This window comes from Meles meles, chromosome 4 (assembly GCF_922984935.1).
Source record: "Meles meles chromosome 4, mMelMel3.1 paternal haplotype, whole genome shotgun sequence".
NCBI classification, from domain to species: domain Eukaryota; kingdom Metazoa; phylum Chordata; class Mammalia; order Carnivora; family Mustelidae; genus Meles; species Meles meles.
The window spans coordinates 63,291,232-63,309,891 of NC_060069.1; the positions used below are offsets into that span (position 1 = coordinate 63,291,232).

Consider the following 18,660-nt stretch of genomic DNA (forward strand, 5'->3'; position numbering starts at 1 on the left):
CACAGTTCAGCAAATCTTCAAAGCAGGCAAATTGCTTCATGTGAAGTTAGTTTTCAAATACCATGTTTCTCAGCATTTACTTTACCTAAACTAGAAGATTTCTTATTGATCATCCAATTGTCCACTTAGTTTAATACAGATTGGGAAATCACCAATACCTACAGATATTTCCTCACTAAATCCCAAACTCAGCATTTTAAATTTAATTATTTTGTAAATTAAGTAAATAGTATGACATTTACTTGTCTTTAAATAATTCTACTCCTTCCTAACCTGTGGGAAACATTATGTTCAAAGGTATAAACACCTACCAGTTGTTTCCTACCTCTCATTTCCCTCTGGGCTCTTCTAAGAGGCCTACCTGTGTAAGAATGCTATGAACTTAAGTAGTGGTTGGTTAAGTTACACACTGGCCAAAGAGTATACAATTAATATTAAAATATAAATCTTATTGGATGAATAGATAGGGAAATAGTTCATTGTAGGAAATTATAAAATCATTCAGATTCCTGGATCATTAAAATTCTGATTATAAGGATAAAAATGTAAATAAGGAAAATTTAAAAACCAGCTAATACTTATGGATATATCTTACTATGTAACAGTGAGTACTAGGAATGTGCTGTTACTCCTTTTATTAAAAACAAAACAAAATAAAACAAAAAACAAAAAAAAACAGCAATAGCATTTGTGGATTTTTATGTTTAATTTCACCATGCAAAAAAGGCATAAATATATGCATTCATCTGTAATTTCACTGCATACAAATTTAATTCCTGTAAGACATGAGGCTGATGTGTGCTATAGACCTAGATAATGGCCCAGCCTCCATGTTTCAGAAGGATTTATATGAGTTTTAGTTGTCACGAAGTATACCAGAATTTTTTTTTTTATTATTGCTTTTGTGAAAATGTCTCTAAAAAGAAAGCCAAGTGCTTTTATTACATTTATAAAATAAATTTCATACTAGAGTGCTATTCAGCAATTTGGGAACATGTGAGGGTCTTAGGATGGGCTTTACTAAGTTTCAGACTGTCACAGAGAAATCTAAGTGAATCCATTAGGACATATAAAATAATATTCTGTCTTGAAGCTTAAAGAATTAAAGCACTCTCCCACAAAATAAACTGCTAAAATACAAAACTAAAATAAACCTAAAGACTTTCCTCTAAGGTTTAAGCTTAAGGGAACCAGCACAAGTTAGATCTGGAGAACTGGGTTGGCTCTCTCTTGCCATAACAATGTATAGATGAAGGCAACATCTAAAAGCCATGTGCCTTTCATGGTTCCTGCTACACAGTACAGGGATTTTCTCAGCAAACCTTCATGGAGACTAAATTAACATATAGGCAGTATTTACATTAAAACTAATGAGCTCTCCTCCTTTTTGACCACAGATTATTTTTCTATTCATTTTAGGACATAACTTAATTCACAATTAGTTTCCCTTTTTGCTCTATCTCGGATGCTGAGAGTCTCACCCAAATGTATTTTTGAACTCTGATTTAGTAGCTACTGCACAAGTCAGAAGAGACTGACTTTTCTCTTTACTCATTCAGCTGCATGTTCCCAGTCCAGATAGATGCTTATTGAGAATCATGACGAGCAGTTGTGATACACAAAGAAGTCAATTGGTTCTCTGCCATTTTCAACTCAGTTGTATCATTACATTGCCTTGCTTTCTAGCGTCAGCCCCAGAATATACTTGATGGACCAGCTAAGCATTTTTTAGCTGTTACCATGCTGTACAACTTTATCTTGTCCATGCTTCCTTTTTCTATGTGAATGTGTATCAATAAATGTATTATCAATGATTCCCCCCAAATATCTGGGATAATCCACAGAACACAGAGACCAGCTACAGTAGAACTTGAAAAGTTAAAGAAAGGGATACCTTGTGTCCTCTGCCAGGAAGATATACTAAATTTGTGGCAAGGCTCTGTCTGGAGGGGGATTCCACATATATCTCTTTGTTAAATCTACTCATGGGCCTATAAATAAGGTGATGAGGGGAAATACACCAGGTTCTTAATAATTGTGTCCTAATCCAGATAAACCACTAATTCATTGCTTTGTAGATATGGCCAAATGATTTCATAATGTAAGTATTCCTGGGGAATATAAAGTCAAATATAAAGAAACTTGCTTTGTTTTAATTCATAATCTACTGGTAAAGATTTTGAGTATTTGGCCTATAAATTCTGTTACAAAAGGTTTTTTGAATGTCTTATGTAACTTGAATTTTTCATCATCCGTAATTTCTCCAATCCAATTTACATAATTGGTCCCTTCCACAGACAACATTTTAGTCCCCTATATCACTGGAAGACTGAACAAGCAGAATTCAAGTACCAGAAACAATGTTGCTTGGTTTCCCATTGTCCTTTCAGAACATACCTAGAGAGGATCCCCAAACACCTTTAAGAAGACCTCTTCTGATTATTGATAATTTTATAAGTCCTGTAATCAATTTAAGTCATGTGTTTTAATAATTAGAACACATCATCTCACGTCATGATCAAAACTCTACCCTTGATTTAAAATTTCATCTTCTTGCCCTCCACCAACTCAGGTCTGTTATTGAAGAAGAAGTATATTCTATTTTCTTTCTTTCCTCATGCACTAATGATACTTACCTATAAATTGAAGATAATAATGGTCCCTACTTCAATATTATGGTTATTATGAAGATTAATGTGATAGTACATTAAAAAAAATTAGAAAAATATCTAGCCCATACTACTAACAATGGGAAACTAAAAAGAAGTAGAAATCATCCATAATTCCATTGACCCAATTTATATAATTGGCCCCTAGAGGCTGGAGTAAATAACACTGGAGAGCTGTGAGTCTTTTTGGGTCAAAGGAAGGTGCATCAGAACAACAGGGATGGGGGGTATGGGCAGGTAAAGCATTTCTTGGCCAGGAGAAATAATTCATTCCCACTAGTCTAGCCCAGACCAGAGAACTACAGATTTGACTAGGCCTGAACTCAAGTAGCTTAACAAAAACATGTAATCACTTATACTCTTTTATTTCACTAGGAAATATACCTAATATAAATTAGTTTTACTTTTTGAATAGTTTTCAAATCAATATGAATTTGTGTTACCTCTCTACACTGCATTCTACCTTCTCAAGAGTCACTATAAACATTAGTGTACTCTCTAGACCAGAAGGACTAGGCAGGCAGCTACTTTGTATTTTTTTTTTTTTTTTTTTTGGAGAGCCAATTATAGACACTGTTTCTAGGTCTCTGGAAAATATTGTGTGTACGTATATATAACTGTATCTACTTATAGATACACAGAGACATAGATACTACGTAAATATAGAAACACACATATATTTTTCTGCTCCCAGCTCTGGAGGGACAGGTCAATCCCAACACAGACACTCCTTTTCTGCTCACTTATTAGATGCTGAGCAAACCCATCTCTTACTTTCAGGTTTCTAGGGTGAGTCAGGCACCAGTCTATCCTGTCCCCCATACTGAAGAGGTCACACATTAAGCTCTCCACATGGTTCCATTGAAGTACCAGTCACTAGGCTTATAGTAGAACTTTAAATAAATATCTCCAGAGGTGCCTGGGTTTCTCAATCATTTAAGCATCTACCTTTATCTCTGGTCATGATCTCAGGGTCCTGGGATTGAGCCCTAGGCTGGGCTCCCTGCTCAGTAAGGAGCCTGTTTCTCCCTCTCCCTGTGCTCATGTGCTGTGTGTGTGTGTGTGTGTGTGTGTGTGTGTGTGACTCTCTCAAATAAGTAAATATAATCTTAAAAAAATAAATTTCTCCAAAATTTATATTCATAAAATCTCCCTATCCTATCTTCTAAATCTTTTATATACCAGATGTAAGAGGTCAACAACACTCTAACATGCTTTTTTTTTTTTTTTTTTTTCAGTGTAACAGTATTCATTCTTTTTGCACAAGACCCAGTGCTCCATGCAAAACGTGCCCTCCCCATTACCCACCACCTGTTCCCCCAACCTCCCACCCCTGACCCTTCAAAACCCTCAGGTTGCCCCAACCTCCCACCCCTGACCCTTCAAAACCCTCAGGTTGTTTTTCAGAGTACATAGTCTCTTATGGTTCGCCTCCCCTCCCCAATGTCCATAGCCCGCTCCCCCTCTCCCAATCCCACCTCCCCCCAACAACCCCCAGTTTGTTTTGTGAGATTAAGAGTCATTTATGGTTTGTCTCCCTCCCAATCCCATCTTGTTTCATTTACTCTTCTCCTATCCCCCTACCCCCCCATGTTGCTTCTCCATGTCCTCATATCAGGGAGATCATATGATAGTTGTCTTTCTCCGATTGACTTATTTCACTAAGCATGATACGCTCTAGTTCCATCCACGTCGTCGCAAATGGCATGATTTCATTTCTTTTGACGGCTGCATAGTATTCCATTGTGTATATATACCACATCTTCTTTTAATTATTTCCTTTGAAATATTGGTGTTGGGTAGTTCATATTGAAATACACATTCCTGGGGCACCTGGGTGGCTCAGTGGGTTAAAGTGGGTTAAAGCCTCTGCCTTCAGTTCATGTCATGATCCCAGGGTCCTGGGATTGAGCCCCACATCGGGCTCTCTGCTCGGCGGGGAGCCTGCTTCCTCATCTCTCTCTCTCTCTCTCTCTCTCTCTCTCTGCCTACTTGTGATCTCTGTCAAATAAATAAATAAAATCTTAAAAAAAAAAGAAATACACATTCTTGTATATATTAGAGTCTCAGTTAAAATTTCCAATTTATCATCTTGATTAGCTAGCTACTGTAACTACATTTACACATTAAAGACTCAGAATGTGAGGTGGGACTGACTGGATATACATCCTGATTGTTTCATTTGACTATCTGATCATCTTTGAGCCAGTCACTTATTTGTCTCCTGCCTTAATTACTTCTGTACACTGAAGATAATGATTGTCCCTACCCAACATTATGATTATTGTGAAGATTAATGTGACAATACATTTAAAAATACACAGAAATACACAGAAAAATATTTATCCCATATTACTAACATGCTATCTTTAGAAGTAACAATAATACAATCATTACTATGATAATTACTACAAACATCTACTTTATAACTTGTTCGTCTTATGAAGATTTTCACATACTGTTCAGTATTTTTTTTAAGATTTTATTTATTTATTTGACACAGAGAGAGAGAGAGAACACACAAGCATGGGGAACAGCAGGCAGAGGGAGAAACAGGCTCCCCACTGAGCAGAGAGACTGATCTCGGGCTTAATCCCAGAAGCCAGGATCATGACTTGAGCTGAAGGCAGATCCTTAACCTATTGAACCACCCAGGTTCCCCTCAGTATTCTTCTTTGCATTGTAAATGTATAGTATTCAGCCATACAAATAGCATCATTTTCAATATTAAACAGGACATGCAAATCATCTCTAAAATTTGTCACATCATTGATGATCTTTATGTTTATCATCTCCGTTTTACCCTCTATATAGCATACTAGTTGAACTGGAATTAATGGATCAAAATGTGATTAAGTGATTTAATATACACTGACAAATTACACTACTAAAAATTATATCACATTGATACACATATATCATATATCTCAAATATAAAGTATTTTTAAGACTACCTTAAAATTCTAGACAATTATCGACTATCAGACATTGATTTAAGTATAATGGCATCCATGGAAGGTAATGAATAACAGACATAGGATGTTCTCTTGTCTCCTTATAGAGTGTGCAAACAGATTTCTGGAGAATTTTTGAACGGGGAAACAAAGATTTTTAAGTGTTGGATGAGGAGAAATCCAATACATGTTAAGAACCAGAGAGTTCCAGTGACAGAACTACATTGACCATTCTTTTTTTTTTTTTTTTTACGATCTATTTATTTATTTTAGAGAAAGAGTGTGTGTGCATGCAAGAGAGAGGAGGGAGAGAGGGAAGAGGGTGAGGGGGGCTTAAGCAGATTCCATGCTGAGCTGGGAGCTCCATGCAGGGCTCAAGCTCACAACCCTGAGATCAGGACCTGAGTGGAAACCAAGATTCAGATGCTTAACAGACTGCACCATCCACATGCCCCTGACCATTCTTTTTTAATAGAAAAAGAAAATGAAGTAAGAATGAGCAGTAGTAGCTGTCTATTGTGGTGGTTCATTATGAGATACTTAGAGTGAGCTGCTTTAATTATGTAAATGCATCTAGTGGATGAGTGTTAATAAACTTCTATTTAAATAAAATAAATCAAATTTCTGTTTCTCCTTAGCATATTATATTTTAATTAAATTCTTGAGCACAGTCAGTAACTGTGAAGTTATACAGTTGACAAAATCAATCACCAAGGAGTATAAATCTGCTAGATACTAGTCTAACACAAAGCACACAGTAATTAGTCAGTTTTGATAATGCAAGTTTCACATATGTCCTAAGAGGAAACTCTGGTTCTCATTTCCAGCATTCTACATTGTATTATTATAAAGAGTACAGACAATTTTATCAAGTCCCACAAACTCCAGTACCTGGCTTAAATTATCTTCTGTCTTAAGTAATAAAAACATTAATTTTTCTCTTAAAGATTTTAACTTAAAATGTTCTATTTTGGTGAAGTCATTTTCTGTGACATTCTGACTTTTTGTGCTTCTCTTTCTCCCTCCTTCTAGATCTCTCTCTCTCTTTCTCTCCACTTACAGAGGCACGTAACTCAAAAAGAAAAAAAAAAAAATTCACCCAACCACCAACAAACAGCCATCAGACCAACCTTATAAAGTAATGGCAATTTTCCTAATTTCAGGAGTGCAATCTGATTCGTTGTATTTTTCATTTTTTGAATCCTTTTTAAATTATCTGCATTTCCATAACTCACATCAATGACTTCGGCCTGAAAGAGAAGAGAAAAATAAACTCTTGCAGGAAGAAGTAGAGCAAACTGTCCATTTAGTATGACAAAATCATTCGCAATAATTTGATATATTCAAAAAAGAACTATTTCTACTCTTATCCTGACCCAATCACCACAGACATGATCTTTCTATTTCTAACAGGGTACAACAATTCCTCTGGTCATTTTAAAAAATAGTTCAGAGTCACAAACTGAGCGGTGCTAGAGGGATGGTAGGTGGGGGATGGGGTAATTGGGTGATGAGCATTAAGGAGGGCAGTTGATGTAATGAGCGCTGGGTGTTATGCGCAACTGATGAATCATTAAATTCTACCCATAAAACTAATAAAACACTAAATGTTAACTAAATTGAATTTAAATAAAAAAATTTTTTTTAAATGTTTTGGATTCATTTTTCCTTTGCCCTGTCCCTTCTAAACAAGTTACAAGCCCAATTAACTCCTTTAACAGATGATCAAGTTTGGTCTATTATATATTTACATTTCTGGAATTTGAACCATTTTACAAAATACAAGATTAATTTCCTTAAAAGTTCAATAATAATCATACCATTACAAACAATTCAAAGGCTCTCAATTTTTATTCAAATTAAGTAAATTCCATCATACACAGCTGTTCAGGTGGTGCATTTACTCAGTGTGAATGACAAATCCTTGGGTTATATAGGATACAACCGGTATGGCCAACTATATGCACCAATCTGGTATAAAATCTTCAAGGATTTTAGAACATGAGATCAGACTATGATTTCTGTCAAATATTCACTACCCTCCCTACAGTTATCTTTTATTCTGTATCAAATATTTCTTATCTTTAGAAGTCCCCTTTTTATTAATGTGAAAACTGTATGCCTTTCTCTGATGTAGTTGCTCCTTTCCTTCTCCTTGAAAAGTACCACACCGGGGTGGCCTGGGTGGCTCAGTGGGTTAGGCTGCTGCCTTCGGCTCAGGTCATGATCTCGGGTCCTGGGATCGAGTCCCGCGTCAGGCTCTCTGCTCAGCGGGGAGCCTGCTTCCCTCTCTCTCTCTGTGCCTGCCTCTCTATCTACTTGTGATCTCTCTCTGTCAAATAAATAAATAAAATCTTTAAAAAAAAGTACCACACCGAAGGTTCTATCAAACACATATTCCTATGATCCAAGATGATTTCTTTTAGGTTTAGTTTCCATAATTTCTATCATTCAGATAGTAATCATCGGGATGCTTGAGTGGCTTAGTCAGTTAGTTGTCTGACTCTTCTTTTCAGCTCTGGTCATGATCTCGGGTTCATGAGACTGAGCCCCTTGACTCACTCCCTGATCAGCAGTAAGTCTGCTTGAAGATTCTCTCCCTCTGTCTCTACCCACCCCCACCCCCACAAAACAAATAAGTCTTAAAAAAAAAACACACACAAAAAAACAGTAGTTGTTATGCTTTCCAATGATAACATTGCGACATTAAGGAGTTAGTGGGGGCAAATACTGAAAGAATACAGATGGAGAATCTATACCTCTAACTTCCTACCTTTCTCAACTGGAGCTAATTTCTTCTACTAGTTCCATGCAAAGGATTTCCATAGAAGACTCATATGAAGAGAGAATTCTGTTTTTAGAAGCACATGTGAATACCAAGATACCAGCAAATCTGTTAGAGGAAGCATTTCTGGCATGAAATATTTCCTTAACCATTTCATTCAACTGCATCTAGCAAAACTTTACTGAAACAAAACTTTACTGATACCTTTTCAAATGTTACCTTCTGATGAACTGTATTTCCCTGTTGCCCAAGTATATGTGACTTTCTCTACTTTGAATTCCACAGTGATTTATTTCTGACTCTCTTGAGGACCTCACTGGACTCATCTCTTTATATACATATAAAATTTTTCCTCAATGAAGGTCCATCATGCAGCTTTCTCACCCTTCACCCAGATGTGCAGCATATATTGTTGGCTTATTGGTCTTAAATTAAAATGATTATAATTTAGATGGTATCCCTGAAAAGTTGAGCTATACTTCCAAATGGATTACCTAAGAAAACCTTCTTGTTAAAAACACTTCTGTCTGAATGGTTTTGGATAATAATTTTGTTCCTATTAAAATGTGACTAGCAAGGCTTATTAATATAATTTTTGAGTTTGCTAATACCATTACAATATAAATAACTATGGATTTATGATTTTAAAAGCCTAGTTAAATAAATTATTACATAGTATTAATAATCAAACTGAAAAAAATGAGAAAATTCATATTATTCATTTAAATTTTTAAGCTACCTACTAATTATGTGTGATTCACTGATATCATCTTAAAACAGGAATATTACTCAATTGGTTATATTAATGAACATATTTTTCATACTTAGGGGAGGCTGGGGGAAGATCATGCTGGTTTGAAACAGTGTGGGCTAGACTTCTGCTTTTTGTTTGTATATAAACCAAAAGGTGTGAGAGTTACAAAAATACTAGTTTACATTATTGGAAAATAGCGATAGCTTGCCTCAATAATGGCAATTTTAATTAAAGAGCTCTTCAATGATCTTTCTTTAAATAGCACATCAATAGATTCAAGCATTTTAACACATAAGAAGAGGGTTTTTTTTTTTCATTTTTCACAAAAATAGTCCTCAATACAGCATCATTATACAAATTTATTTTGGCTTCTGCGTTAAAGATCAATAATTACAGAAATCAGTGTTCTCATGGTTTGACAGGTGATAATAAAAATGTATCTTTTTGCCTTCAAAAGATCTTTGAATCAGGTCGTTCCTGAAAATCTTTCCTATTTACCTGTAAGCAAACTGAAAAATCACAGCTGCAAGAAAGCACACTGAATTTTTCTAAGACACAAATCAATATACAATGATATGATAAAATGTCAAGCCATTTCTTTCCACACATTCTTGTTTCTACAATGGACCTTTCTTATTTTATATATTCTGTCACACTAGAAAGTCATCCAAAGGTACAATGTTTAATTTATGGCCAAATACCAAGGGGCTAATTACCTCTGACTAATCCCTTTGGAAAGCATCAAATGAGCAGGAACCTATGTACTTGTTGAACTATTCACTTGTATGCACCAGCTTTTCCATTGAGGACTTCCCTGACACATAGGAGGAGGTAAGTGAGAAGTGCAAAGTAAAATAGACTAGCTCTGTTTGTTTGTTTTTTTTAAATTATTATTATTGCTGTTATTTAACCTAGGGGAAAAAACATTAATTTTTATTTAAATTCTATGCATTAATTTTTTATTAAGAACAAAAAATATAAAACGATAGCAACAACTGTAACAAAAAATATTTTATACTTCATTAAAGATTTTAAAGTACTGAAATGACAGTAGAGAGTGGTAGCAGCTAAGAGAGAAAGTGGCACAGCTTAGAAATAACCACTATATATTAAAATACAATTATCTTTTGTGGCAAAATATGTGATTAGGAGGAATCATAAACCAGATAATTAGCAATAACGAAAATGCAAAACATTAAAAAGTGATATTCTATTCTATCAGTGGTTTTATGCTTCTACACAGAAATGGGGGGAATATTCTGAGCAGAAGCAACAGAAAGGAATAACTAAGAGAAATAAATAGAATTGTTATTTTCTGTGGTCAGCTAAATTAAAAAAATAGAACAATCATGGTAATAACTAGGTCAGAGAAGACTATACAGGCCATCCACCTGTGGGTAGCCTGTGCTACACGGTGATGAACAATCCAGTGCCATGTTTCCCTTCTGTCTTGACGTAGCAAAAATTATTCACGCTTATGACATGGTGTACGCTTTCAAATTTTTCAGACTTGACATTGTCAACCAAATCAATCACTCTGGATCCTCTTAGCTCTTCTCTAATAGATTCTGAATGTACAGAATGTTTGAAAAGCATTGTTGCTTTGACTCAAACAGTAATTTTCTACTCAGAGTCAGAAATGGTAAACCCAAGCATACTGATAAAATACAGTGTCATCAGAAATACTAGTCACCTAAATATAAGTTTTACTTCAGAAATTTACTATCTTATATAATCTAGCTTTGAATCCTCTTCAAATTAGTGTTCATGTCTATTAAAACTTGCAAAATCAAAACACCCTCCCATGTTTACCTCTGTCTTTTCTAGAAGGCATTAATATATTAATATTTATGAAGATTTCAAAATTCAGAGACTGTTAGGATTGTATTAGTACTTTTCTTTCAAGTTCGTTCAATGGTTTTCCATCACATGGATATTATCATGAAAACCACACCATACCAGAGCATGAAAATCAATGCTACTTCCTCCCACTCCTGTGGCAGACGTCACTAATCATTTATCGCTTTTTCAAACTCCTTTTCAGGATGGTAATCTAGTTAATGAAGACCAACTGGGGTTGGCATAAGTAGGGAGCCATATAAAACATTTAATATCTTAATGTTAAATAATTATTAATATTTTAAAACTATAAATTATTTAAACAATATTTAACTATTTAAAATCTTTAATAACCGGAACACAAGTGCTAATCAGTTAAAATGCACTCCTAACCAATCAGAAGAGATACCAGCTAATGTGCTGAACTAGTACATCCCAACTGAATCCAGCATTAAGCATGAGACACAAATCCATTTTGCTGCTGTTGGTGAAAAAGATCAGATAAAGAGGTGGCTTGTCAATTTTATCACTATTTTTTTTACTGTAACATATACACTTGCTGAAAAAAGTATTTGCTACAATGATATAATAAATGCAAGGCTTGCTGACATGATGACCACAACATTATGTGTCAAGTTGTATTTTCGTTTCTGAAGTTATGGAAGAAAATGAGTTACAAAAAGTGCCTTCATGCTCTGGTGACTTTCTCCTGTTAGGTCAACAATAAAAAGGTAAACAAAGACACTAGCAAGTCAGAAGATTTTCAGTTATGATATGCCCTAACAACAATAAGGAAGGGGTAATACAGTAGAGAATGATAAGGAATTATTTTAATAATGATGTCAAGTTAGGCATTGCTATGGAGATCATATCCAATCAATGAGAAGCCATGCACTCACCTGGGGAAAGAACTTTTTTGGCAGAAGTTTAAGAACAAATGAGTGATGAGCTCAATCAAATGAAACAAAGACATTGAATATGTTAAGGAGTAAAACACTGAAACATTGAAATAGGGAGTTATTGATTTTCTGCTTATAGGGTAGAGATTAGATAGGGATGGCATTTCAGGTAATTTATCAATGAAGGAAAGAACAACAGTTAGGTGATAGGAGCAACAGTTTGGAGCAAGAGTTAGCTGGTACACATGCCACTGAGAGGCCTGAGGGTATTTTGGTTGGTTGGTTGGTCTGCTTTTACCAAAAAGGAGACTTGAAAATATTTATAAACTGAAAAGAAGATTTGGCCCAATTCAGTTGACAAATCCTAGAAACAAAAGTATAGAGAAACTGGATCTAGATTCTTCCTGCTCATCATGAGAATGGACACCATATATGAATGTAAAAGAGGTTAATCCTACTCCATTGACATTTTCATGAATATCAACAATAACTGATTATGAGAATTTCTGCAACTTCATCACTTTCCACATGTTTAACTTATTTACTCTATTTCCCTGCCATAAACCAGGAATAAGATTCTTGAAATGAAATAAAAAATAGAAGCAGCAGCACTGGCTAATTGCTTTGGAGATAAGTAACCTGGAATGACTCAACCGTGCCTCCTGGCATCAGGGTGCAGAGCAATCCAGATTCAGGGTCACTATGTTGAGAGTCCAGGCAGGAAGCCGGTGGACCAGGCTCAGTTGCCTGAGAAAGAGGATGGAAGATCAGTTGCTATTTCGCAAAATGTTCCAAGTATCCCAGAAGATATCTGACAGATAATTTGAGGGAATTCTTGGAAAGATTTTAGCTCTAGATCTTCCTTTAGTTCTGTGTGAAAGGTAAAGTTTATCTAAAGGGCTTCCCCTTTCAGATGGAAACCAGAAGGAAGTTCTCTGCCCCTTACAATATTGTTATTGACTTTTGAGTGGTCTCTGTGGTATTGTTCTTGGCTCCATGTACCCTACCCTGATATTGTGGCCATACTGTAACTGGAAAAACAGTTTCTTGCTGCATATTGAGTGCAGGGAAGTTGTATGTTAGTAAAATGTATCTCAGTATGTGTGTTGGGGGAAGGGGTTCCTGATGTTTAGCATTTACAATTTTTTGTGGTTTAAATGTCAAATCAAAATTAGGAAAGATTCACAGAATTGATTTCTGTTCTCCAAAACAAGCTGACTTGAACCATTCCACACACCACTGGGGCACCTGAACCTGGCCTTTTAAATGGTAGAGCAATGTATTACTCAGGGCTTTCCTAAGTGGCTGAAAAAAGAAGCAGGTATCCATGAGAGATGCAGGTTGCAGCTGGCGCCTAGGTCTTGGCAAAGTAGAATGGGTAGAGAAGTAGAAGGAAGCAAGAGGTGGGTAAAGCAAGAGAGACACGAGGACAAGAGGAGTTCACAGAAAACCCCCAACTATTAGAAAGTTGGAAATTGAACATAGGGCTTTTGAGAGAGAGGAAGGCAGGGCTGGGAGGACTGAAGTGGGCACAGGTTTATGACATGATACAGGGGAAAAAGAAAATCGATACTTAACAATTTACGTCCTCTGGGCTAGACATTTTACTAAGGAGATCGTATCTGTTGTGTTCAGTCTACCTTCACAACATTCATATTTGGGAGGTAGTTCTGCCCATTTTATAGATGAGGCAACTAGAGTTTAGAATATTTAAATATCTTTCTAATGCTCACAGTAGTTTCAAGCCACGCAGTTGACAATTGCTTACCTAACTGTTGCTATTAGACTGTCAGCTGCATGTGGACAGTGTCTAGAGCTTTCTTATTGATCACTTCGTCCCCTGTAAATGGCACTTAAGAGGCATCTAGTATGTATTTGCTGACTGCTGAATGTTTGTTATATTAGTGAGACAGGAAAAACAAGTTAATAATCACAGGGCACTTTATTTAATAAATGATACTCAACTTATTAAGGTAAGAATATTGAAGGAGTTGCAAATTCATTCAAGAGAATTCTTCCTGGAGGCCATGAAAGTAACGTGACAGAATTCTGCTTCTTTTAAAATCAATTACATTAGTGTATTGAAATAGCACATAAACCTCAGGATCGACTTCTCCATAGATCTTTCTAGTTCTGAAAAAATTGAATTCACAGCACCTACTGGAATTAGGTAAATTTTATCCATAAGGTACATATTTAAATACTAGTACTTTATGGAGATTAAAATATAAATTAAATTTGCTAAGAATGTTACATTATCACTTAACTTGGTAAGTGGCATGCTTTAAATCATGTCAAAACTAAAAATAAAAATGCCAACCTAGAATTTTCTGTCAAATAACACTTAATTATGATGATTCAGAATCTTTAGAAATAACTTTAGTCAAATTAGAACTTTGTAGTCAAACACTTTCTCACTAAAAATGCCATATTTGTTTTAATGAAGAGGGAAAGAAATTTCATTGCACTTTAACCAGTTAGCTAAAATCAACTATCTTTGTTTCAAAACTTTTATTTTGTAAAATGGGCTTTTGTTCTCTTTCTCAAATAGAAGATGTAACCTCTCTAACAAATGATTTAACTCTGGACAACATGTTGTGATAGGTCACTTCTGTATTTGTAAATGCTTCTGTCTAAATTTTAAACACAGGAAAAAAATGCACTTTAATATGTGGACATTAACCTCGTGGTTATTATGTTCAAATAAAAAAGCAGTAATTATGGAATTGTTTTGTTAACTAAGTTGGTTCATGCACAAACTCAAGAAACCGGAAAGAGGATCATATTGGGCCAAGAAATTTTATGCAGATTTTTAAAACATAACAACATTATATACAAGTGTGTTCACACCCATTTATCTCACAGTTGTGCACTGTTGACCAAAAGATGGATTCCACAAGAGAAAAAGAAGGGAGACAAATAAAATGCAAAGTCATTTTCAACATTGAAAAACTGCTTATACCAAGATCACATTTTTCTGTTAGTGAGACAGTAGCTTCGTCTTCTTACCCAAACAAAAAAAGTTTAAATAATCCAATTCCATTCTACTCCCTTTATTTAACTTTCTGATATATTTTTTTTTTTATCTATAATAGGAAGCATTCACAGCCAAACATATACAGCTCTGCCTTTTGCCATAACATTCAGTAACTTTGCTTTTGTTTGAGAATATTAAAAGAGAAAGACAAAGTTTTCCTAACTATGAGAAAATAGACATAAGTTCTCCAAGGACTCCATGCAGTGGTTTTATTTTTTGAAGACTACTCGGTACAATTTGACATAGTGTTTAGATTTCATGTATTATACTATGGCTTGATATTTTACAAAAGGAAGACAAGACAATGCTCTTCAGGCCTATGTTGCCATGATTTTTCATTCTGCATTCAAAAATTAAATATTTACTCTTAGTTTCTTTGAGCTTTTAGCTTTAAATTAAAAAACAATCAGATATTATATGTATTTTATTATTTATTCATACTTAACAAGGCATTTTCCTCCCTAATGATTAATATTTGCCATATTAAACAAAAGACAGGAAGATTACATTTTGACAATATAAGAAGTTTGTACTTGCAAATCATGTTGTATAGTTCTTATATTTTAATTCCTCCCATTTAAATGTGTTTATTTTATATCACATAATAACAACAGCTAGCAATTTCAGAGTGCTAAGTGCACTCAATGCACTCTACACGGTTTGTATCGTTTCGTCCCCACAACAACCAGCTGAGGTACTATTATTTTTCCCCCTATACAGATAAGAACACTGAGGCTTAGAGAACTAAAATGACCAACCCACAGTTGTGTAGCTAATAAGGTAGGGTGCAACTCTAGGCTCTCTGAGGAACAGAACAGTGATAAAGGTGTTGATGACAATCTACCTTGCACAAGGCTAATGAGTTGCTGAGAATAAGTTTCTCTATAAAATTATATTATTTGTTTTTACCTTCAGACACAAAATAATACTTAACAGAAAAAAAAATTCCCAAATCTTTGAAGTATATTTACATGAAAACAAATTCTCTGCTCAAAAACATCAACATACTAGACTCAAATATCACCAACCTATATTAAATATTAATCATTTCCTTTGCTTTTCTGCATCTGTGTGGGTTTCACAAAGGACAAAAGAAATAATTGCACAGGAATTACATACGGCCATATATTCTATTTATGAGACTGACTGGACATTGTCAGCACTCACTACCAATGTCTTTAACAGTATGATGATATTATAGTTGATATTTACCTTTTAATAAAAATATAAATCACTGTTTATTCCCTGAAGCTAACCTCACTCATGTTAAATTATTTATATATCCTTTTTAATATGTATTTTGCATCTGACAGGACAACTCTCCTTAGGACCCTTCTACTGACCCACCTGTCATTATGATGGGGTAAACAATGTCACCTTTCTAGCACACAATGAATTACAAAGAAGTTGCAAAGTACACCATCCATCATGCTGGCACTAAGTAGGTTTTCAAAGTAGATCTCAGATATCACAAATGCTGTTTAGACAGTTACCAGAAAGCAAGAATTGGAAGCTCATACAAAGTGGTCATATGATGAATGGACATGACAGCTCTTCAAAGAAAAGGGGCACTCCTCTTCTACAAATAACCTTGTCAAAAACAAAAGTAGTGGGGAGCTTTGCTGGCAGTCAGACTAGAATAATTTAAGAACCTGTTAATGGCTCAGCCTGATAGAAATTCATGCAAATACAATGTACTCAAAATCAAAAAGTAGGTATGCCTGAATCATCAGCAGCAACCTCTCAAGCTTGATTTTAATTAAGAGTGGTGTGAAGAGATACAGAAAATCACCCACACTCTATTAATTAGAATATGTGAGTTTCAATAATACATCAGTCTAAAACTTATATATAAAATATATGCAAATATTCTACATGCATATAAGGTAGTCACCTAGAAATTACTTTGCTTTTGAAAATCATAATGCTAATATCTTTTAAATTAAAAAAAATCAACATCAATAAGTTTATCAATATAAATATTTAAATTATTATGTACTTAGTATAATAGATTTGAATTATTAATATAATTCTAAAAATAGCTATCGTTAGTGCCTTCATCTAATTTGCATGGTTAATTTCTCAAATTATGTTCTTCAAATACAAGGTGTGTGTTTTATCCATAATTGCATTTTAATTCCTTTAACATTATTACCTTTAATTTAGGCCTGTATTTCAACCATAGAGTATATTTCTACATCACCAGCAAAGTTTATTTTTCCCTTTTAGCAACTTCTTCAAATCTTTCTTTATTAAAAATGGTAGATTTTACAGTATTTATAAGTGGTAGATGGTCCCAAAATGACTTGTGTTTTCAAGGGCATTTAAGTAGTTCTATGATTCTATAGTAGACCTTGGTTTCTTTTACATGCAACAATGGAAATTGAAACATTTATAACTGATGAGACAAATGTGTAGAAAATTCTCAGAGATGTGGCTACAAAGAAACACAAAAAAACAATCCAATGGCCCAGCAGATTATCAGAGGGCCCTGCTGAGGAAAGAGGGACACAAGTTGTGATGTTATAGCTTTTCCATATCACCTAGGTTAAGGAATAGTAAGTAATCTGCTAAAGCAAATTGAAAAGCAAATAGATGAGGAATGTATTCCAAGGACCCACTCAAGCTCCTGAGGGTTTTGTTGTTGCTCTGTGTTTCGGACATGTTTTATTTTCAAGGCAAGGAGATTACTGGGCTAAATCAACTGGGAATAGAGAGCGTGCTGGAAATGTGTGGGAACTAATGAAAGTTGGGGAGTCTGAAGAAAATCTGTGTGATAACTTTAAACTCTTGACTTGAGACTAGAGCTTCTGAACCAACAAAAGGGTGCTGGCAGGCTCTCTCCTGTCATGGCCTAACCAGAAATAATAATATATTAATCAAATCAAATTACATGAGTCCTGCTCTAGAAATACTGCAGACATTTAATATTATATTAATTTTTAATTAATAATAAGGCTTTCCATAGTAGTAGTTATATGCAGTTCTTCTACTAAAAATCAGAGAATGATGTAACAGAGTGCAAACGCTAAACCACCAGTAAAAGAACTCACTCCCCACCCTCCTCCTAAAATGAATAGCAAACAAACAAAAAACAAAAACGATGAATGTATCTGTGAAGTAACTTCAAATGATTTAAGTACTTGATGTATTAATCAGAGTTAACAGTCTGAAAAAGCTATGCCAATAATTAACAACAATCAGAAACATATAATTATTTCATTTGTATTAAATGAGGCAATCTAAAGGTTTGTAAAACAAAAACTAAGTGTGGTTATTAAAATGGTATTTTTACATGGAGACAGAAAATGTTCCTAAATAAGGAAACAGGACCAATTATATATTGTATCTAACTGATATTTTGTCCTTACTGTGGGCTAGGCTCTGTTCTCCAAGGTCTCCATATATTAGCTAGTTTAATTGTCACAACAACCTTATAAAGCTGGAACTATTTTTATCTCCATCACAGAGACGAGGGAACTCAGCCCTAGTTAGGTAAGTAACCGTGGGTAATTAGGAAACTGAGATTTGAAACTTGTGTATGTGGCTCTAGAAGGCACGCCCTTCAGCACCAGCCAAAAAACTAGCTAAGCTAGAAACAGTAAAGCAATAATCTATACCTGACTCCTTATCTCCTGTGTTTGCCATCAAGAAAGCAGGAGCACTATATTTCAAATCTTAAATCTGTGAATAATCACACCAATTTTCCACTTCCTTACTTAG

At 34.8% G+C, this 18,660-nt stretch overlaps 1 protein-coding gene across 3 annotated transcripts in view; it reads right to left on the reverse strand.

Moving 5' to 3' along the window:
- NAALADL2 (N-acetylated alpha-linked acidic dipeptidase like 2) overlaps positions 1-18,660 on the reverse strand; it is a 1,427,879-nt gene that overhangs the window by 547,605 nt on the left and 861,614 nt on the right. For all 3 annotated transcript variants that reach the window (XM_046003219.1, XM_046003220.1, XM_046003218.1), the window contains one exon: positions 6,754-6,873. In XM_046003219.1, coding sequence (XP_045859175.1) covers positions 6,754-6,873 — 120 coding nt within the window. The remainder of the gene's footprint in view (positions 1-6,753; positions 6,874-18,660) is intronic.